The following is a 22629-nucleotide window of genomic DNA, read 5'->3' as shown; positions in this document are numbered from 1 at the left end:
GAGGCGGTGGATCCAGGAGAGACTAGGCAGTGGATTGGCCAGCTGGAGCTTCGCCTAGGGTTTTATTTTATTGTATTGGGTTGATACAGTATTCTATTTGGTTGTATAACTATTTGGGTATTTGCAGATTCCTTTCCTAGGGATTGTATATTGTTATTGCTTCCGCAGTTTAATTATGCTTTACTGTTTAATTAAGTTAATTACATGCCTAACTTTTTGATTAGTAGGTGTTCTCGATAAGGGTCACTATACCTTATCTATTTGTTATTTGTGCTCAAGGACTATCATCTATGTTAACTAAAATGCAGGCCAGGAATGATTTCAGAGGAGTAAAAATTGCCAACTCTTGTCCTCCTATTTCACATCTATTCTTTGCAGATGATAGCCTCATTTTCTTCAAAGCCAATTTACAGGAAGGAGTCAATCTTAGAAACTTCCTAAGGAGATATGAGCAAGCATCAGGTCAGCTGATCAATTTTGAGAAATCTGCCCTTTCTTTTAGTCCAAATACACCGGTGGTATCTATAGAGGAGTTCAAAACTCTATTTACTATCCCAGTGGTGCAAGGTCATTCAGTATATTTGGCACTTCCGAAATTCTCTCTGCTTAATAAAAACATGCAGTTTTCATATATTAAAGAGAAGGTGTTGAAGCGAATTAGAGGGTGGGGACAAAATTTGATTTCGGTAGGAGGAAAAGAAGTACTCATTAAATCAGTACTTCAAGTTATTCCTACTTATGCAATGTCTTGTTTTAAGATGCCGATTTCGATTTGTGAGGAAATTGAGAGGGGATGTGCAAAATTTTGGTGGGGCATGGACAATGGAAAGAAACAATTGCATTGGAAGCGTTGGAAAGATTTATTCTTACCAAAACAGAAGGGTGGTATGGGATTTCGGAGGCTGGTCCCTTTTAATCAAGCACTTCTAGCTAAGCAAATTTGGAGAATAATATGCAATCCAAACTCTCTGCTAGCTCGAGTGCTTAAGGCTCGATACTTCAAACATATGGATATTATGCAAGCGTCATTGGGAAATAATCTTTCTTTTGTATGGCGTTCACTAATTTGGGGTCAAGAACTTCTGGATAAAGGAATGTACTGGAGAATAGGCAATGGAAAAACCACCAGAGTAGTGAAGGACAAATGGATTTTGGGTTGTCAAGGAACTATCAAACCTATTGCATATGGCTTGGAGGATCAAAGAGTAAGTTCTCTGTTGGTTGACGGGAAATGGAATGAACCTTTTATTGTGCAGCATTTCGATCAAAATATTGTTGATCAGATCTTAAAAATTCCACTATTATCTTCTGATGAGATTGATATTTGTTTCTGGAAAAATTATAGCAAGGGAAAATATTCAGTTAGAAATGGAAAGTTATTTAATTTAATTACTATATTACCCTTTATAAATAATATTATTTATATTTTATTAATTATTAAAATGATAAAAAAGTAATTTATTATTTTTATATAAAATATAATCAATCAAATCAAACAAACTATAATCTATCAATCAAATCAAATCTTATATTAATTATCATTTTTTATTTATTTTTAATTACAGTGTATTACTTATCTTCATATTATTTATCTTATTACCCACTTCAAACGAACCCTAAGTGTATTACTCTCAATGGAAAATAGACAAAAACCGTGTGGTTATGGTGCAAAGATCTCGTGATCAAGGACAAAAAGTAATCAATTGTTTATTTGTTTGAGGTAGTGTTTGAGAGAGCTTATAGGAAGCACTTCTAGTTTTTCCTTCACGAAATCTCACAAAATTTCAAAATTTTGTTAAAGAAAAATCGAGAAGTACTGCCTAAAAGTTCTCTCAAACACCACCTTAATAATTTTGTGTGTGTAGAAGTATAAGAATAGATGAAATTATAGGTTTGTATACATTTTGATATCAAATCAAGAATCAATATAAGTTTTACAAAATAATTGTTGTGGAAATGTTGGTTGAGGATTGAAAGGATGGATTTCAGAAACCCAGGTTTGTTTTCCGATTACACGTTTTTTTTTTTACTCGAAATATTTCAAATAACAATTGTGTTCATCGTATTCTTCATAATGAAAGACAATTTTGTATTGGAAGTTTCAATCTTCATCATCTTACATGAAAAGAAATATGTTCTCATCTGATTTTTATTTTATTTTTTTTATATCAATAGGCGCGACGAAATTTTAGGTTTCAATGTTCATCGGAACTGTGGTAAGGGCCGCCTACTGAGCATATGAGAATGGGTGTTGATGCTAGCTTTCAAGAGTCGGAAAATTTATGTGGAGTTGGGGGTGTAGTTCGCACGCACGAGAGACGATTATTGCCGCCATTTGATAGGAAAATGGCGAATCCTATTGTTCTTGGAGAACTGTTAGCTATCGAGAAAGACCTCAAGTTAATACAAGAAAAAAAGTTTTTAGAAAGTTATTCTCATATCTGACTTACTCTTGGCGGTGCAAGCAATCACAAAGCTATCAAGTGATTTGAATTATGCTGAATTATGTATCTCAGAGATAAAATCTATGTTATTTTATTTAGCAATAGTTGATTTTTTTCATGTTAGAAGAACGGTTATTTCTATATATAGTCCACTCTCTAGCAAAATTTGTTATTTCTTTCCTCCATCTTTTTACTGATTGTATGTGAATTTTCCACTTTAATTTGGTCAATAATCTTGCTACTTCATTTCAGTAAAGTTACAAGCCTTACCCAAAAAAAAAAATTGAAATAATCAATTTTCGATGACGATGGATTTAGACAAAAAGAATAGGCTACTTTGATTGTAAACTGACCAAAAAACAAGGCTCGCAACTTTTTCATGAGCCTGACGATATTTTAGTGTTTAAGGTTTAGCCAAGGATTTGGGAAAAAAAAAGAAAAAAGATTCTTTGATTGTAGATTAGCAAAGGAACATGACTCGTGACTTTGCCATGAGCCGACAAGATTCTAGGTTTAGACAAGTGAAATTAACACATTTTGGGCGATTTCAGATTGAAAAAAAATGATAATAATGATAGAGCACTTCAATTATAAAAGGCTCATAACTTTTAAAAAAAATTGTGAAAGGCTCATAGATGAAAGAAAGCCATTTGTTAGTAACAAAAATCAACACAAATATGACAAAGTTTAATTAATTCAAGTTATTCCATCAGCTATATCAACTTGAAAGGGACCTATGAGGCACTCCTTTCCTGCTCCGCTTCCGATAACTTCCATTAACGGGTTCCACAGGAACATTCGTCGCCGTCGTCGTCGCCGCCGCAGCAGTTGCCTCCGCCGTCCGGGAAAATGTTCCCGCTCTATGTCCACGACGCGACATCGTAACATTCCCTCCATCAGAATATGCTTCAAGCTGGATCATATTGAATCGTTTTTTAAATATCTTTTAATCGTACTATTAATTAATGCTAACATTCTTATCTAAATTAATTAATTTTTAATACGCTGATGAAACTTTTTCACAATTTTAAGATTATCATTTAATATAGCTTATACGCATCGTGTATGTCACGACCTGTTGATTATTATCCAAAACACATACCTTACAAGCTATAGAGCAGAAACGAAAGCGTCCGGGCTCAGTCAACTTTCTGCGGCAAACACTGCAAGCTCCATCCCCTTCAATCAGTGCACCAGACCCATTGTGTGGGAGTGGAGTCAAAGACACCACCCATTTTTTGTTACATTTATACGGCTACAAATTTAATTACAAGAAAAATAAAAAATTAATTATACACTAATCACAAAGAAGAAAATAGTTTTAATTAAGACAACATAAATATTTATTATATTAGGAATGTGCACATAAGTAGCACATGATTAATTAATCATTAAAAACATCATGAGTAAGAAATTTAGATAATATATATCTAAATTAACGGTGGATTACCAAAGAAAAAGATGAATGTGTTTTATTAACACATGATATGAAAAAAAAAAATGAGGGATACAAAAGAAAATTCACAATTAAAATTTTTAAATTTCCAAGAGTTACTCCTTGTGTCGATCACATCAACAATGTCAACATTATAATGATCAGATTTTTTTTTTTTTCAAAAAATATCAACATATATAGTATATCAATAAAATCAAATGCAAAACAGACTAACTCACCGGAAGACTATGATTATTTTCGTTACCTGAATTCTTGTGCAGTTGATGTGGTTATTCATTTGATCGAGCGGGACGACGTCTTGGTAGACGTGGCGATAGATCGTGAGCAAGTCGTGGTCGCCGTGGTTGTAGGATACTATGCAGGACTTGCAAATGATCGCGTCACAAGTGATGCAGTACCTGTTCAAGTCGTTCTTTGCGGTTTCATGGGAACGACATTTATCGAAGAACGTCTTCGATAGAAAGCCGTAGAGCCATTGTGGTACGTCGTTGTTTGGTTCAACATCATTCTCAACCTATAAAAAAAATAATAAACAATTGATTTAATTAATTAATGCTAAAAATTTATTAAAAAATTCAACATTTCTTAGCATATCAAATCTCTTAATTAATTAATTTTTCTTCTGTAGATTTATATATGTGTGTGTGCTCAAAATAATAATTATTAGGGCTGGCATACCGGATCAAAATACCAAATTTTTGGCATACCGTACCGATATTTTTTCGATATACAGACATTTTTTCGGTATAATGAATTTTTTTCGGTATCTATACGGTATCAATATGGATTTTTTTCATACCAAAATTTTGAAATTTCGCTATCGGTATCAGTATGAATTTTTTTCATACCAATATTTTTAGTACGGTATACCGAAAAACCACCCCTAATAATTATATTAATCAGTACTCATTTACTTTCTATTATCAAGAATCAATGAGCAATGATTAATCATACGCACTTACAATAATAATCTTACCCCAGTTTTCATAAAATAACTAAATTCAATTTCAGAATATCAACCCCAAAGTGCACAATCGATTTTTTTTTTCAAAATCATTAATGTTGGAGAATTTCAAGAATTAAGTATGGTTCAAAAGTGCACAAATTTAACGAAGAATAAAAGGTGATAATTAATTAGAAACGATAAAATTGCGGTTTCCAGATCGTACAATGTCGACAAAAATGAAAATATTGCAGGATTTAATGATTCGATATATCGCGTGTTTAATTTAGAACGTTATGGTAACGATTCGCTATATCAACACACTGTTAGCTATTTTTTTTTGTCGAGTTGTGCGTAATATCGATCGATCGGATTAATCAAAGTTCAAACCCAAAAAACAAAGTCAAGCAAAAAAAATAAAAAGAAAGTACTTTTTATGTACCTGTTTAGCAGCTTCAACCACGGAGGTACTCATAATTATTAATAAAATGAACTCTTAAACCAGAGATTTTTTTTGTTCTAAATGAATTGGAAATTCAGATGAGTTTCTACACATATATATGCATAAATGCAAAATTTCTTTATTCAAGTAATCAGATGGCGACAATTTAATGCTTTGCCATGGTTTTTGAAATGAGTATGGGAGGGTCATTAACAATAAAATCTCCCACTTTTGGTGTGTGAATGGGATAATTAATAGTACAATTAATATTTTTTCCATCCCGATTATACACACACATATATATTGTATACTAGCGTTAACACACACGCATTGCGTGTATAACGTAATACATAAATATTATGTGTTGTGTGTATATTATATAACATTTATTTTTAAAGTGTTTGATTTTAATATGGTAAGCATTTTTTTTAATTTGACACTTTTATGAGTTTTTTTTTTTTTTTTTGCTGAGGTTGAGCATACCAAAAGATCAACTAAGATGCTTTTGCTTAATATATAACTAGTACTCGGACGCACGCGTTGCGTGTCTTCTATTGTATATTTTTTAAATTGAAAATAAATAGTAATAATAATAATAATAAATAGTAAAATTAAAAAATGACATTTTTATGAATAAATATTTATGAAATGAAAAAAATATATATAGTAAAAATGGCATATTCATAATTACATAATTATTGAAGAGCAAAAATCAAGAGTTGTCCATACCAAGAGATCACTTGCTCTTACATAATATATAATAATAGATTTAGATATATATCTTTTTTCGGCTTTCTCAAATAGTCTACTTTTTATATTTAGTATTTTTTTTTTTACTAATTATAGATTTATGTACTCTTATTAAGGTGAGTTTGGATACATAAGTACTTGTAAATTAAAAATGTTTAAAAATAAGAAGGTGTTTGACTAGACTTAATAAAAACTACTTAGGAGTTTATAAACTGTCAAGTATTATATTGAAATGATCTATTAAAATGTTTGGAGAAATTTATTTTAAAAAAATTACAGATATTTATGTATCTTTATTATAAGATTTTTTTATTGTCAAAATTGTTTAAAAAATTATAATATTTCGAAGATAATTTATGTGTGTGTATATATTTGTGTGTGAGAGAGAAATAATTTTTAAATTATATCATATTATATCATAAAACCTATATTAAAAGAATAAAATTATTTTACTATGTTACGATGTGAGAGATATGTATGCTTGTAGTTTGTTTGGTTATATTTTGTCATATTGTGTGGAAGACATAATGGAGATTTATGAAAATATAAAAGAATATTTGAGAAAAATAAATTTAGAATAATATATTTTAAAAAATTGGAGATCAAAATTTTTAAAAATAACTTATAAAATATCGAACAACTTATAAGTTGTTTAGAAAAATGTCTGACAAACAAATTTTAACAACTTATAAACTTCAAAACAAATTATAAGTTGTTTTGTAGAGATTAATTATAAGTTCAATCAAATACCTCTAAATTTATATTTTTAAGTTTTTATTTATTAAAAAAATCAAAAAAAATTTGACGTTTAAATAACTGTTGAAAAATATTTTTATTTTTATTTTTAAATAAAAGCAAAAGCAAAAAGCAAAAGCAAAAGCGCATAAGCCAAAAATCCTAATTAATTTCTAAAAGCTTTTTAACCAAAAAAATAAATCGTGCTTTTTAGTCCGTTGACTTACTCTAAATCTCAAGAAAAATGCAAATATTTTGTAATTAATTAAAAAATAAAATATGTAGGTTGTTTGAAGCTTTGTTCTAATAATATTCTTAATTGTATTAAAAATAAACAATGCTTAGAGGATGATGGCTCAATAATTACGATTTCAAATTTTATTTGTAATTTCATTAATATATATGCTTGGTTTTCGCAAAACTTCAAGCTCGTCTCTATGAGGCAATTCTTTAATTAGTGAGCTATTTTTTTATATATATTTTTCTTGCCTTTTTACCCCTTTTATCATTCATGGTTGGGATAAGAAATAACACAAACTTAATTTAATAGATTGTGGGAATTTGCATTTGCACTCGGAGCCTACCCAAATTATATTTCAATAATCTTGAAAAGATGCATACATACATAAATACAAGGTTTTAAAAATGTTAAGCGTGACGAGGCATCACGATTCACGACTCACGAGCAAGCTTATGAAAAATATTTTTTTGATTTTTGGTATAATTTTAATATTAAGTTGATTAATAGAATAAATAACATATAAACTTGTTATAAAAAAATTTAAGTCTCAAAATCACAAATCATTTGGAGTAAATTTTTTGTGTTGAGTAAAAACTCACCTCTTAATTAGTCACAAAGAAAAAAAATGTACGTGACAAATTTAATTTGATGTTTTTGAATTTTTTTTCTCTAAAAAATTTATTATTTCAAATAAAATTTAAAAGTTAAAAATTAGTTTTAAAAAATGAAAAATAACATAAATATTATTTTAAAAAATTAAGTTTTTCACGTATTTCATGTTTAATATGGTCAACCAAAGAGTTGACCATTTTTTCATACTTTTGCCAAAAACAAATTTTTTTGCTCACATTTAATCACACTCAGTCCGCATTTTTTAGAACATGTATGTTAAGGGCTGGCATACCGTACCGAAATACCGAAATTTTGGCATACCGTACAGAAATTTTTTCGATATACATACATTTTTTCGGTATATCGATTTTTTTTTCGGTATCTATACGGTATCAATATGGATTTTTTTCGTACCAAAATTTCGAAATTTTACTATCGATATCGGTATGAATTTTTTTCATACCAATATTTGAAGTAAGGTATACCGAAAAACCACCCCATACATTATGTATATATGTCGTGAAAATACATCATTTGAAACATTTATTTCACCACTTTAAGTCAACCTTTTGAGGGGTTCTTTATTAATTGATTTAACTTAATGTGATTGGTTATAAATCATCAATAGTAAGAAAATTTGGGAAATTTCACTCTCACGTTGATGTTAGGGTATTATTCTAAGATAAATATATATTTAAAAGTACAAGTAGTATGAACCTTACATTTATTGATAAATATCAACTCTTAAATATATTTTTAATACATTACTTTATGTATAAGATCTCATCACTCGGAAAAATTAATCCATAAAATTAAATATTATAGTGGTGCATTGGATTTGCCTCAAAATTAAAGCTTTAATTTTGAAAGTCAAAGTATATTGCTTTTTATATTCTTGGAAAGTATAATTTATTAGAGATTTTCTAAATGTAATTTGAAAGAGTTCTTACTTTTCAATTTTTATTCAATAATATGTGTGAAAGTTTATGGAATTTCCGAGTTTGTGAGTTTTTTTACATACTTCAAAAAATGATTTCTTCTCCTTACAACATATGGTGATAAAATATGGATTTCGTATGTGTCAAACAAACCATCAATCTTCTTTTGTGTTCGCACTGGAATTTTGCTCTAAATTATAACTAATAAAAAATAAACCTATTTATATTTATAATGCTATAATATTTTATTAAGACGATCGTATATATTAATTTAAATTTAAATTGTTATAAATGAGTAAAGTCGCAAAAACATAAATAATACAATCTTCGTTGAAGAGCTAGCTTAGATACGGATCAAAATAGATAAAAACAAGGGGAGTGTTATTTAATTTACACTCCAAAAATTGTTAATCACATTCTATTTTATATTTTTGTTATTTTATTTGACAAAAGTATCCACACATATGAATTTTTTATATACATAATATTAATTGATTGACCTTTCAAACTTAATTTTTTTCATATTAGCTATTATAATTTTTATTTTTATTTTTAAACATTTATAATTATAATTTATACGTGTAATAAATAAAATAATTTAAATATACACTTTATTTTTACTTTATTGATATATTTTTATTTAGATCTCGATTTTATTGGAAGGGTATAAAGCTTTCAATAAATAAAATCAGACATAAAATATTAAATAAATTTACATGTATCATTAAATATTTTGGTTCACTTATAATTATCTTTTGATTTTTAAATTTAACAATTCATGTTATTTTATTTTTATTCATCACTTTTCTGTAGAATTGAATAAGAAATCAAATAAAGTTCCAAATGAAAATATTTTTTTATTAGATTATCTTTTCTTCAAAAAAATAAATTATCTTGATTTACTGATAATATTAACTTGATTTTATCATTTTGAAATAGATTTACCTAATTTTATTTAATTGGTATCCAAATTAAGTAATATACATAACCATGTAAATTATATAATACACTCGAATGCAATATTAATTACAAAATAAAAAAACTTAAGAAATTTTTTTAAAAAATATGATATTATGGCCCTAACTAATATATAATAGCTGAATCCCAAAAAAAAAAACTAATATAGTATAACTATATGCTTTTGCATATATTAATATAATATTATTCAAAAACACATGATATTAGTTTTATAATTAAAATATTCAGTAAAATAATCTCTTAAAAGTTTTTAAAATTATTTTTTTTAAACAAAGTTTTTTTATATTATGATAATATGATATAATTTATGCCGTAAATAGATTTATTAAAAATATTAACTTTTAAGTATATGTTATATATGGAAGTTGTATTTATAGTCATGCTAATATATGATATATCTAATAAAATAGGAAAGTACGTAAACTTTAAGGTTGTGTTTGGTTTATTGGATTATGGTATGATAGATGGGTTAGCTTATGTTTGTTTCGTTGGATACACCTTTTCCCCAAATCCCGAAGCCCCGGGATACTCAACTAGGAAAATAAGTCCCTCGCTTGATGCAGGTTTGTGAATCCAAATTTGTACAGTAGTTAGATTATGAACGCAAGTTACCTTTTGCTCTTGGATATTTTCAAATATTTTTAATTAAATTACCTATCTAGAACCCGCATTTTACCTACCTTCAGAAAATGCTCTACTCTATAAAAATATTAGCAAAAAGGTATGATCTTTTTATGGATGTTATGTGAATTGGCGTCAAATGAAGGTTCTCATGACCACAGGAAAAGTGGCCGGAACAACGCTGACTTTCAGAAGAAATACAGAATTTTGTTAACCTTAATCAGCTTGTCTGATATAATAACTATATATCTTTATATCATTGTTTATTTTTTTGATGATAAAAGCGTCGTACCTATTTCCACCTTACAATGCATGCTTGAAAGCCATTGGAAAAGAGAAAAATAACTGGAAATATTTTTCTTAATGGTTCCAATTTCCAACCTCCACTATTAACATATCTAACATAAGTTCCTAAGATTTGTTCAGTTACCCAGATACATAAATACGTGACAATATATAATTTAAATTATGTGTTCGACATCAACCAAATTATCAATCCATCAGTTATACTATCACATCAACTAAATGCACCCAAATAGATCAATTGGCTTTACAAAATCAGAAAGATATATGTAGGGATATTAATGTCAATTAATAAAATAAATAAGAGAAGTAGAGTGTGATTAATATATTTTGGAGTATAAATAACACTTCTCAAAAACTCACGTTGAAAAGAACTTATATGCAAATAAAAAATTCTGACAATTTTTAAAACATACACTAGAATGTAATAAAAAAAAATAAGAATATGAAAACTAATCATTTGCGTGACGGGTCGGCCCATCAATAACTCACCGTTTAGCGGATCAAGAGCGGCCGGGCTGGCCCACCATCTGACGGACTGAAAATTCTCAACCCAACTTAACCAAAGTAGGTTGCGGATTAAGCATGCTCCCGCGAGTTGGCTCACTCTGAATAAAAATAAAAATCAAACCTAAGAATGTTAAGGAGTGTTTGCAATCACTAAAAAAAATTGATTCTTAGCTTTTGATTAAAAAAATCACTTTTGTATGTTTTTTAAACTTAGATTATGTTTTAGCTTATGCTTAACTTAATTGAAATTCAAAAGCTAGTCATGTGGTGATTATGATTCTCCAAAAGTGATTATAACAATGACCTTCTTATTTGAATTATTTTTGGAGAATCATAATCACTACATGACTAGCTTTTGGATTTTAATTAAATTAATCATAAGCTAACACATAATCTAGGTTTAAAAAAAACACAAAAATAATTTTTTTAAAACAAAAACTAAAAATAACTTTTTTTTAGCAAACAATCTTTAATAAGTTTGAATTCGGTGTGTTAATGGGATCGATAGATTCTGCCATCACCTGAGGAAATGTTGAATCTTTCCCCACCAAGAATCAAACCCATTCTCCGGCAAATCTCATCGCCGCCGTTCATATCATCCGCCGCCACGACGGCATATCCTTCACCGACGTCATCACCTTACCTAGCAGATTTAGCCACTTCAATACTCAATTCCACGACCCCAAAACAAGCGCTCAAACTCTTCAACGCGGCATCCAGAACCATCAATCCAGCGAGGACTCTGAAACTCCATTCCGCCATAATCCATTTCTTAACCGAGGCTAAATTGTATGTGAAGGCCAGATGTTTGATGGAAGACCTCATTGAAGTTTTGAGAACCACCCGGAAGCCACATAAAGTGTGTTCTTCGATTTTCAATGCACTTAATCAGGTTCGGACTCCGGATGACAATTTTAATGTGTTTGGAGTGCTGATCGTTGCTTTATGCGAAAAGGGTCTTGTTGATGAAGGGCACTGGGTGTACCGCAGGTTGAGCAAGCTTCCTGCTGTGCAAGTTTGTAATGCGCTTTTGAATGGGATTCTGAAAACGGGTCGGGTAGAGTTCATGTGGGATGTCTATAGAGACATGGTTCTGAAAGGTGCATCCCCAAGTGTGGTGACTTATGGAATACTAATGGACGCTTCTCGTGATCGAGGGGATAGTGCGAAAGCCAAAGAGTTGTTTGATGAGATGATCCAAAAAGGGTTGAAGCCAACGGTAGTGATTTACACTACACTCATACACTGCCTATGTTTGGAGAATAAGATGTCTGAAGCAGAAATTTTGTTTTCGGGGATGCAAGAAGGTGACGTTGATCCTAATGTGTACACTTACAATACTCTAATGGATGGATATTCTAAGATGGTAAATGTTCAGAAAGTCCTTAAACTATATCACGAGATGTTGGATTATAAAGTGCTGCCAAATTTTGTCACCTATTGTATCATAATTGATTTATTTACCAAAATGGGAAACCTTGTGGCTTTTAGTAACTATTTTGTGCATATGGTGAAGCTAAACGTCGTTCCTAATGTGTATATATATAACTGTATAATTGATGGATTCTGTAACGCTGGTGATCTATCTTCTGCTGAGGACATGTATCTGGAAATGGAGAAATTCTGTATTTCTCCGGATGTTTTTACATGGGGTATACTTATGAAGGGCTACTGTGGAATTGGTAGAGTTCAAGATGCGGAGAATGTGTTTTGGAAGATGAAAAATGCAGGATTACTAGCAAATTCTGTGGTGTATAATACACTAATTGATGGATATTGCAAGAACGGAGACATGGAGAAAGCTCTGCAGATTTGTTCGCAAATGGTGGAGACTGATTTGCAGCCTGATATAGTTACTTTCTGTACACTCATAGATGGATATTGCAAAGTAGGAAATATGGATGCCGCCATGGGACTCTATTCAGAAATGGCAATCAAAGGCTACAAGCCAGATGTAGTTGCATACACTAGTTTAATCGATGGGCACTTCAAAAGTGGTAACACAGATGCAGCTCTTCGACTGCACAAAGAAATGATAGAATCTGGAATTGCTTCCAATGTTTATACAGTTAGTTGTTTGATTGACGGGATGTGCAAACATGGAAGGATCAATGATGCAATCAAGATTTTCTTGGAACAATCTGTAGCTGGATTTGTTGTAGAAGTAGACCAGTTAGGCAACAATAATATAGGGTACAGTTCCCCAAATAATGTCATGTATTCTGCCTTGATCGATGGTTTGTGCAAAGATGGTCGGATTTTTAAGGCCAGCAACTTTTTCTCTGATCTGCGGAGAAGCGGGTTACGACCAGAAATCTCTGATTATGCTGTTATGATAAAGGGGCATTATGAGTCCAAACACGTGTTTGATGTTATGATGCTGCAAGCAGATATGCTAAAGTTGGGCATGCTGCCAAATGCATACTTATATAAGTTACTGTATAGGGGTTATCAGGGGATGGGTGATTTTGCATCCGCTTTGAAGTGTCGTGATGAACTATCAAATTCTGGCCTGGATTCCACAAACGAATATGTTGCACGATCTTTCATGTTTTCTGAACAAGAACTTTGCAAGGAATAAGGATGAAATATCAAAAGCCAGAATGGCAATACTTCCTGATAATATTGACCTGTGTATTAATATCCATTTCCTGTGGTGACCGAGAAGTAACTGAAAGATCCCAAGAACGGTGATTTTAGTTGCCATAGCTTTTGTTGGAAAAAAAAAAAAACATTTGGACTCAGGCGATTGCCGTTCAATATAATCCGCATAAAGGGACGATGTTTAAATGTTTGAACTCACCAAACCAATGTTCGGTATGATGTTTACAAGGTTGGAACTCACCAAACCAGTGTTCTTAACTCAATTGTTGCTTGGTTCCCATCTTTCCATTGTATTCGAGGCAAATCATCGCCCATCGAATATCAGAAAAGGATTCCAAAGCAGATAACCAAGCCTAAAAGCCATTACACATCACAGTTCGAATTCATTTCGAGGCAACCTGTTATTTGAAGGGGACAAACAGTTTATGTAGCAGGTGAACCAGACATTAGATATGCTTGTTTCTTGGTTTGCTTTATTATAGAGAGTATGAGACTCCATTTTCGTGCATAACAACTTGGTTGAGCTTTGTTTCAGTAATATTGAAACGACCCTAACTCTATAAATAATAAATAAATATGCGAATTTTTTTTTTTTATACTTACTAAATAAAATATGTACATATATGCCCATACATATATGCACAGAATAAAAAGATTTAAAAATAAATAAATAAATAAATAACTCAAATAAAAATGCATTCTTTAATAAAATAAATATCTGAGTCAAATATTGAATTAAAATATTGCATTAATAAAATGATTAAAGTTTGCATGCACTGAAAATATTTAAATAAAATATTCTAAACCACAACCACTGAAAAATAATTAAAATGTGTAACATGCTGACATATTCAAAAACATGCAACGTGACTCAGACATCTATCACGGTCACGGGGATCACTGCCAGTCTGCTCATACGTCCTCGCCTCCGGTGGGTACTACATCCTCTACGTACTCACCTGCACCATATCAGTGTAGTGAGCCTAAAAGCCCAACATGCTAACATAACAAGGATTTAAAATAATTTAAATCACTTTAATACTAATACATAACATATACATGAATGAACATGCTTAAAATAACATCATGACATAACATAACTTAAATTAACTTAAATATCATAATCATACATAATACATAAACATTGTTGAGCAAATTATTTTCTAACATCGCATGGTTGTATCCATAGTGTAACCTTAAATCATACATTAAATACTGATCAGCGTGGAAACCAACGTACGTGGCGGTGACGTATCACCTCTTAAATTGGCAGTAAACTGCCCTTCAATAGTTCACATATGGGGACGAGTCCCCCTTAAATTGTCACACTACTTCAACTTTCAACATAAAATATTTTTTTTTGCTCAACATTAAACATTAAATCATGCATAAAAATTATTTCATGAATGCATGTACTTAAATAAAATGTGTGTCCTTCATATATATTTAATTTAATTTCATACTATTATATACATATTAAAATAACTTCAATGCATAAAAATAATTAAATATATAATCAGGACACATGCAATTTCTCATGGATTGTACTGGACTGCTGGTCCTAACACCCAAGCCCATTTACTTAAATCTGGCCCATTAACACTGAGACTGGCCCAATAACATACTTAAGCCCAAAAAAATTATTCTAAGCCCAATTAAATAATTAAAGCCCATTAAAACATTCTAGGCCCAATAACATTTTAATCTGGCCCAATGGGCCCAAAAGCCCAAAGACTGGCCCAATAACTTCCATGGGCCCCCAAGGCCCATAAAAATTAGTGGACTCACTTAATTAATTTAATTAAGCCCAATAATAATTAAATTTAACCCAAATAATTAAATGGAACCCAAATCATTTTATTCCTAATTAATTGGCCCAAAAACCCATTAAATCATAAAATACTTTAAAATTAAAAAGACTCGAGCCCGGCCCACCAACCCGGACCCGGACCAACTTAACCCGACCCACTACCCTACTGACCCGACCCAGGTCATAAACCCGACCCGGAACCAACCCTAACCCTAAACCCGAACCCCCCCTCTTCCCTGCAGCCCGCGGCCGCGAGCAGCAGCCCTTCTAGGGCTGCTGCCGCCCTGCTCCAGCGCCCCTGGCCGGAGCCCCGCCGCCCAGACGTAGCCCACGTCTGGGCGGTTCGAACCTAGCCCATGCCCAGACCCCATGCACCCTGAGCCACCGAACCCAAGCCCCCTTCCACGAAGCCCTAATCTGCGTCTCTTCTTGGCCGATCCCTCTTGACTCCAAGTCTGGGCTCGTTTGGCTCGAGCCACTCGAGCCTAGACCCATCCTAGACCCCTTACCAACCGTAACCAGCAGCTAGAACCCACCATGTCCTTAAAAAAACGTGAGATGAATGAGTATACATGTAAACAAGCTTCAACCACAAATAAATCGACCCTCTTTTCTGAAAATTCTTGAAAGTTTTTGATGCATACACAATACACACACTAAAATAACTGATAGGCACGAAAATAAGGAAAGAATCATGTCTTGCACCGAAGTTGAAGAGAAAGCAACGTGTAAAACGATTCCGGGACGACGGGACGACGAGCAACCTTGAAACTTCGAAGAAATTTGGCTATGGAACCTCCTTGGCTGTGGTTCGAGGAAGAAGATGATGGATATGGGGTGGGGTGGCGGCTGATGGAAAATAACGTGGGGTTTTGGTAGATTAGGTTTTGTTTTTGTTTTAATTAAAATATAGGTTAATTAAATATAGATAAAAGGTTTTAAATATAAAAATATACAACTTAAACTTTCAAATAAAAGTTAAAATCTGATAACTCAATTTAAAATCCCGAAATTACAATTTAAGGGAATTTTAAAAAATAATTAAAAGTCATTAAAATGGCTAAATTTGAATAAAAATGGACTCCTAAAATTATATAAAATTAAATACTAAAAATTTTGAGGTAATAAAACTCAAAATAATATTTTTGGGCTCTAAAAATGCTCATGAAATAAAATGGCTAGAAAGTTGTCATCTCATCCGTCCACGGTCCCGTCTACGCGATCAAAACAATTAAAATACTAAAAATCGTAAAATCACTAATTATGGGTTAAATGCTTAAAAAAATAAATTAAATCATGCACAAATAATTCACATAATTATTTAACCCATAAATCACAAATTTAAATAATTAAATATCCTAATTATGCATGCGAATTTACGTATTTAAAATACCGGGTGTTACAAATATCAAGTCCTTGTTCAATTCATTTCAGTAGTATGAAATCTGTAATGTAAAATATTTACTTTCATATATTAGAAGCTCACAGCTTTATTTCCGATGCTTGATTTTACACAACGGCGTCTTCTTCATTGGTTAAAGACAGTTCTAAACGAGATCTCAATTCTTTAGCTTCTTGAACACTCGTTAATGGAAACCCTCATGCTTTGCACGAATGATATAATCAAGTTCTTGGAGATTTTGCTTCAGTATCAAACACATGCGAGTTATAAGCTAATCTTTTTTGAAAATTTTGGTCAGTTCGTGTTGGGACACCCAAGCCATGTAGAAATATTCAAAAATAAATTAGGGTCTCTAGTGTACATGTGATGGGTTCTTGCGACAACTTATCTGGTGATGCTACGCGCCAACTTATCGCAGGCAAATATTTTAGTAGATACGCTGATACAATAGGAGCGTCTCTCTCGGAAAAAGGGAGCAAGTATTCACACGATAAAAACCAGCATCATACACGTGATTCAAGTTTACAAGTTACAGAGTCAGAACGAAAATCCAATAGATGATATCTATAGATCTAATATAGCAACAGTGAACACAAAGATTCGACATAAGCACACACTCATTTCTTGGCGACTACACTTTCAGCATTAACAGGTAGGTACCTGATATCATTGAGTTAAGAAATTTTCTTATCTTTCTTCTCCTTCCACTCTTCGATGTTAGCATCAATCTCCGCCTGGACTCTAGCATGAAACCCCGGGTATGGCTCGTATCCAAAGAAAGACTGTAGAGCCTGCACGCAACCAAATAATATGGAACAGTAAAATCACTTGATATCAATACGAATTCTGTGAATTTTGCAGAAGATTCAAATACAACCAATAAGTTTACCTCTAGTAATACAAAGAAAGGTGCCATGAGGAAGGCTTGTGCAAGATTGTCCAGCAAAGCAGGTGCTCGTTTCTACGAATTGAAATAAAAAAAATAAAAAATAAAAAACTTATCTAAAAATAATTGATGCCATTGTAAAGAAAATGCTTCATGGATAAACCAAAATAAAACCACACCTAGCTCCCACAAGGTTTTAAAATGTTTACTCTGGTGTATAAATCAACTATAAAATGCTTACATCTGCCACCTCTCTGTGAATACCAAAACAAAGAAGCATATACCAGAGCTGAAAAAGCAAAATCCTCGAGCTTTTTCTAGTTAAAAGTTTAAGTTTCACAAGTCTGCCCTTCAATGTATGATTTTCATCTTATAAATTTGTGTAATTTGGACATACATATCTAGAAAGAGATACAAGTAATTTTCTCAGGAAGAATGATGGAAGCTAATGACGAATGACACGCGATCAAAACAATTACCTCAAACACACCGTGGCCTATGAACTGTCCAGTCCAGCACAGTAGTTGAGATGCCAGGACAACCTGGTTCAATGATGGTCATCGTCAGCAATAAATTGAACTTCAATTCGGAAAAATGCACGAGGCTAAACCATAGTATCGTTCTAGACAGGTGAAAAGCAGAGTAGGAACAAGAAAAAAAATTCAAACAGCCCATCATTAACATTTAGTAGAGATGAACAAATATAAAATTCCTTGATGCGGCACCAATCCACGTCTATTTTTTAGGGTTAAACTCTCAAAATTGCACATTAGCAGGGGACAGTGGAAGTTCTGCCCATTTGGTTCATGCCATTCCACACGAGAATTAAGATAGAAAATTTTCCAGAATCGCATCACTTGATGGAGGTGCTTAAAGCTGTGACAGTCAAGTCAAGCTGGGATCCTCTCGAAATAACTTAACCACTTCTAGTACAGAGATACAAGAAACGTTCAGGATACGACTCTGTTGAGTGCTGTCGTAAGCAAGTGCTGATAAAGGCAAGCCAAAGATAATACTCATCCTTAAATGAAGATTCAGTCGCTTTGTCAAGTAAGACTGCGGTAAAGGAAAGGTAGGAAAATCCGACCAACACGTCTTATGGTCAATAAACTTTAAAAGTTAAGGCACGGTATCCAACTGAGATTAATCCCTTAAATTGGGGTTCATGTATCAAGCATGAACTGAATGAAAAACTGGACATTTGGACAATGTGAAAACACAAGTCTTGATTCCCCAAACACACGATAAAGCCCTCCTCACCCGAATTCCTTCATCTACATGTAACAATACTAGGATCAAGGATGAAATTATCCCCAAGTAATTTTGCAAACACAAATGTGTAATAATTTTTCCTCAAAACATAGCTAAATTTGAAGATAACAGGTCTGATTGCCGTTTACTCATCCTACATGTGGATAGGTTTCATCAAACAAACGACCCCTCAATTACCAAAGTTCAACATTAATCAATCCGAACGCACAAGTTAAATGATTGAGAAATCATAAACAAAATCAAAAACCTCAAAAAAAAAAAAAAATTACCCTCCAAGCCAAAGAGAACCCCAGGCTCTGAGCAAGAGCGCTGCTACCAATCCAACAGAGAACAACCAAGAACGCAGCCAAAGAACCAGCCTTTTTATCTAAACCAACATAATAAAAGGCATAGATTACAGTGGACAAGAACCCGTAATTGAAAATCAAGAAACTATTGTCAAGTGATTGGATCGCTGAGAGCTTGAACAAAGGTGGCGTGAAATATAGAAGAACCGAAGATGTGAACAGAATCGGCCAAACAAATATCATATGGATCAGTATGTTGATGGGATTGCTGTGATAAGCTCCGTAGAAAGCAAAATGCTTCTCCAAATCAAACAACCCCATCTCTTGCTACTGTTGATTTTCGTGAAATTTTCTGAAATGGGGTGTTCAAAGATTGAATTTTTATGAATTTTTTTATGGATTTGTGGTGAAACCGTGAAAGAAACAAACACATGAATACACAATAGAAGTCTTGTTGATTTATATTAAACTGAAATTATACAAAGGTCGTGTTTCCCGTGGATAGGATGCGATTATTACAATTATTATATTATTTGAACTATATTAGTAAACAATCGGGTACGTAGATTACTAGACATTGTGTTACTAAACTTGAATATTTTATAGGATTTAGGGTGAGATTATTAATAATATATGAATAGTTTGGTACATCGGATAGGATAAGTATATGATATATAATATAAAAATAAATTAAGGATAAGTAAAATGATAGGATATTATAGTAAATGTTTGGTATGTTTTTAATAAGAGTGATTAAATTTATATATTCGATTTTAATGACAAATTAACCCTACCGTAATGTGAAGGAGAATGAGCCGTGTTTAGAGTTTAGATGTTTTTATATGTGGAGGGTAATCATGTCTTTTTGTAATATTTTTGTAGTTGTATTAAATTTATCACACCAAATCAAAGGGATACATAGTCCCCTTGTCAAAACATTTATCAAGGGCTCATTGACTTATCATGGGTTTTTTAAAATTATACCAAATATGAGATGGAGAAGGATAATTTATTAATTATTCTCTTATTATGCCTACCAAACTATGCCTTGATGATTATTATTTGAATATTTAGTGGATTTACTTCTGCCATTACTTCTTCTTAGGTGCATTTATGAGTTTGACTTATTACAACTTCTTACCTAAAAATGTTTTGCCAGATGAGGACGAAATTCTGCTCCAGTTAGAGGCTCGACAAGAATTTTAGAAATAGTTGAACATATTTGTAAATTATTCGAGAATAAATATTCAAATTTGGTTCCAAACTATATTTATTTAATATGTTACATTCATAAAATATTAAAGTTCGGCAATATCGACCAAAATAATTTAGAAATATAACTCGAAAACGTTATAACGTATCTGAGTTTAACTCAAATCGGTAATTATACGTGAAAATCGATTCTTTTTCTTGTTTATTAAAAAACTTTAAGAACGCTCGAATAAGTGGGCGGAAAAGACCTCAACAATTTTAAATATTTTATTATCTATATGACCAAATAAGACATCTATATAAGATAAGTTGATAGGAGGTGACAAGAATGTAACCCACTTCCAAAGTGAAACTCCAATCCGGATTTTTATTATCGTCGTTCATAAATTCGTGAGATTATCTTATATGATATATATTTTAAATAATTAATTAAAATATATAACTATTTTATTTATTAGTTTTTTTTATTGCCCACGTTACATATTTCAATTTTCCCATCATCTCATCCAACGATTTCCAACCAGGTAAAGAGTTAGTTTATTCCTTATCAATTATCAATAATCATAATTGCATTGATATTTAGTCTGTGTGTAAATTAATAATGATAAATTATTTTTTAAAAGGATAATGATAAATTCTTTAAATTTAAGTTTCATATATTTTATTTTTGATTGATGATTGATAATAAAAAATATAATTAAAAGAAATTTTTAAAAAAAATCATTTTTCCAAGGGCCGGATTTGCAACACCAACTCCTTAGCTTTACTCGATTAAAAAAAAAAAAAAAAAACTCCTTAGCTTTATAATTTTTTTATTATATGTACATATATTTTGTTAATTTATATTTATATTATATATATATATATATTTTTTGAGCTCAATTTATATTATATTTATTTATTTAGAAACCTCCAAAATTTGCCCCTCCACAATTTCATTCAACTTACGTGTTCTTAGAAAAATCTTCTTCCCAAGAAATTTCTCCCCTCAATTTCCAAACCCTAGATCCGATTTCTCAAGAAATTTTTCGATGGAAATCTCTGTAATTTCAGACGCTATTTCATCCGTTGTTTATTCCACGCAAGGATTAGCCTTCTCGAATTTCCTCCTCAATCGCCCATGCAACGTCCTGTCTCCGTCGGACGCGTCATCCGATCAACCCCCATCGCCGCCGCCTTCCTCCGCCGCCCCTTTCCGTATCTTAGCTGCAGGGCCTCCTCCCACCAGGACGTTGACCAAACCACGCATCCGTAGAACCCGCCGCGTCAAACGGAAATCCCTGATCAGCGATTACGACGTCTCCGGAGGAGATGGATTCTTCGTTTTCAGCGACGGAGGAGATTTTAACAACGGCGATGGATATTTCGGGGCCGGAGGCGGCGGTCGGGGGTGGAACTTTGGTGGATACGGAGGTGCTAATTGGGAAGAGTCGTCTGGTAATTCGATCTCCGACCCTGCTTTTGATTTCGTGTACGAGATTCTTTGCTGGATCGCGATGTCGAATTGCTTGCATTTCGCGTTCAAGAAGGTGGTGAGGAACGTGGCGGATGGATTCGGCGATCCGGCGAGGGGAAAGGTGGTTCCGATGCCATTGACACCCGTTTGCTGAACGGTAATAATTTGTTCATGAACTTGTTAGTAATGTACAGATAGGTCCATTCAATTTCATATATGGATTAATTTATGAAATGGTGGTTTGTGTATATATGTAATCATTCAAAGTTCTGATTTCGAATCATTTGATCCAAATACAACCTCGGTGTTCTGGATTTCGTATTTTGTAGCAAAACCATACAGAATCAAGACCCAAAAAAGCATTTGTGGCAACGAAGACGAAATGCGTGACGAACTAGCAATTGATTTAGATGAAAAATAGTTTTCCCACTTGCCTTTGATGGATCAATCTTTTCCCAATTCATTGCCAGTCTTCCTTCACATCCGATTCCTGTAAATGAATTTTAACGAAAATTCGAGCTTGAGTACGTGCTTTTTGGCTCGAGTTCAGTTTTTACGCTCGAATTTGGTTCAAATCAAGGTTTTAGTTTCAGCTCATCCCGACCTATTCGGACATGTTTGCTAACTATATTTGAAAACAAAGTTTCCAAGGATCGACAAAGGGATAACAAAGGGAATAGATTATCATTAATAGCGGATAACCCGGGGTTCGGTTCAAAATGTTTGG

General features: G+C 32.3%; 4 protein-coding genes across 5 annotated transcripts; 3 read left to right on the top strand and 1 right to left on the bottom strand.

Moving 5' to 3' along the window:
* The first annotated feature begins 302 nt into the window (after positions 1 to 302).
* On the top strand, positions 303 to 4360 carry LOC140862151 (uncharacterized). Its single transcript, XM_073265151.1, has 2 exons — positions 303 to 1326; positions 4161 to 4360. Exons 1-2 carry the CDS (start codon positions 303 to 305, stop codon positions 4358 to 4360), a joined length of 1224 nt encoding a protein of 407 aa, XP_073121252.1.
* Positions 4361 to 11470: 7110 nt separating this feature from the next.
* Positions 11471 to 14110, top strand: LOC140865537 (uncharacterized). Its single transcript, XM_073270205.1, has one exon. It carries the CDS (start codon positions 11503 to 11505, stop codon positions 13552 to 13554), a length of 2052 nt encoding a protein of 683 aa, XP_073126306.1. The 5' UTR covers positions 11471 to 11502; the 3' UTR covers positions 13555 to 14110.
* Positions 14111 to 14336: 226 nt separating this feature from the next.
* On the bottom strand, positions 14337 to 19708 carry LOC140865580 (2-hydroxy-palmitic acid dioxygenase mpo1). Of its 2 annotated transcripts, XM_073270264.1 has the most exons (5): positions 19217 to 19708; positions 18155 to 18217; positions 17679 to 17750; positions 17450 to 17580; positions 14337 to 14536 (listed from the first exon to the last, which is right to left on the bottom strand). In XM_073270264.1, exons 1-4 carry the CDS (start codon positions 19553 to 19555, stop codon positions 17464 to 17466), a joined length of 591 nt encoding a protein of 196 aa, XP_073126365.1. In that variant the 5' UTR covers positions 19556 to 19708; the 3' UTR covers positions 14337 to 14536; positions 17450 to 17463. The 2 variants fall into 2 exon arrangements, with proteins under 2 accessions (XP_073126365.1, XP_073126364.1); XM_073270263.1 differs by lacking the exon at positions 14337 to 14536 and having other exon boundaries at positions 17252 to 17580; positions 19217 to 19706.
* A 1657-nt stretch (positions 19709 to 21365) lies between these two features.
* On the top strand, positions 21366 to 22216 carry LOC140866803 (uncharacterized). The gene has a single exon (XM_073271854.1). It carries the CDS (start codon positions 21478 to 21480, stop codon positions 22054 to 22056), a length of 579 nt encoding a protein of 192 aa, XP_073127955.1. The 5' UTR covers positions 21366 to 21477; the 3' UTR covers positions 22057 to 22216.
* Positions 22217 to 22629: the final 413 nt, after the last annotated feature.

Source organism: Henckelia pumila, chromosome 4 (genome assembly GCF_033568475.1).
Source record: "Henckelia pumila isolate YLH828 chromosome 4, ASM3356847v2, whole genome shotgun sequence".
Classification (NCBI taxonomy): Eukaryota; Viridiplantae; Streptophyta; class Magnoliopsida; order Lamiales; family Gesneriaceae; genus Henckelia; species Henckelia pumila.
The sequence above is the reverse complement of the archived record's forward strand: the minus strand, read 5'-3'. Positions and strand labels throughout refer to the sequence as shown.

Coding starts and splice junctions, on each gene's coding strand:
- LOC140862151 (XM_073265151.1), top strand. CDS start 303: ATGCAGGCCAGGAATGATTTCAGAGGAGTAAAAATTGCCAACTCTTGT. Junction 1,327..4,160: donor TTCTGATGAGATTGATATTT/GTTTCTGGAAAA, acceptor ATTCTTGTGCAG/TTGATGTGGTTATTCATTTG.
- LOC140865537 (XM_073270205.1), top strand. CDS start 11,503: ATGTTGAATCTTTCCCCACCAAGAATCAAACCCATTCTCCGGCAAATC.
- LOC140865580 (XM_073270264.1), bottom strand. CDS start 19,555: ATGGGGTTGTTTGATTTGGAGAAGCATTTTGCTTTCTACGGAGCTTAT. Junction 18,218..19,216: donor GGTTCTCTTTGGCTTGGAGG/GTAATTTTTTTT, acceptor TCATTGAACCAG/GTTGTCCTGGCATCTCAACT. Junction 17,581..17,678: donor CTTTCTTTGTATTACTAGAG/GTAAACTTATTG, acceptor GGTTGCGTGCAG/GCTCTACAGTCTTTCTTTGG.
- LOC140866803 (XM_073271854.1), top strand. CDS start 21,478: ATGGAAATCTCTGTAATTTCAGACGCTATTTCATCCGTTGTTTATTCC.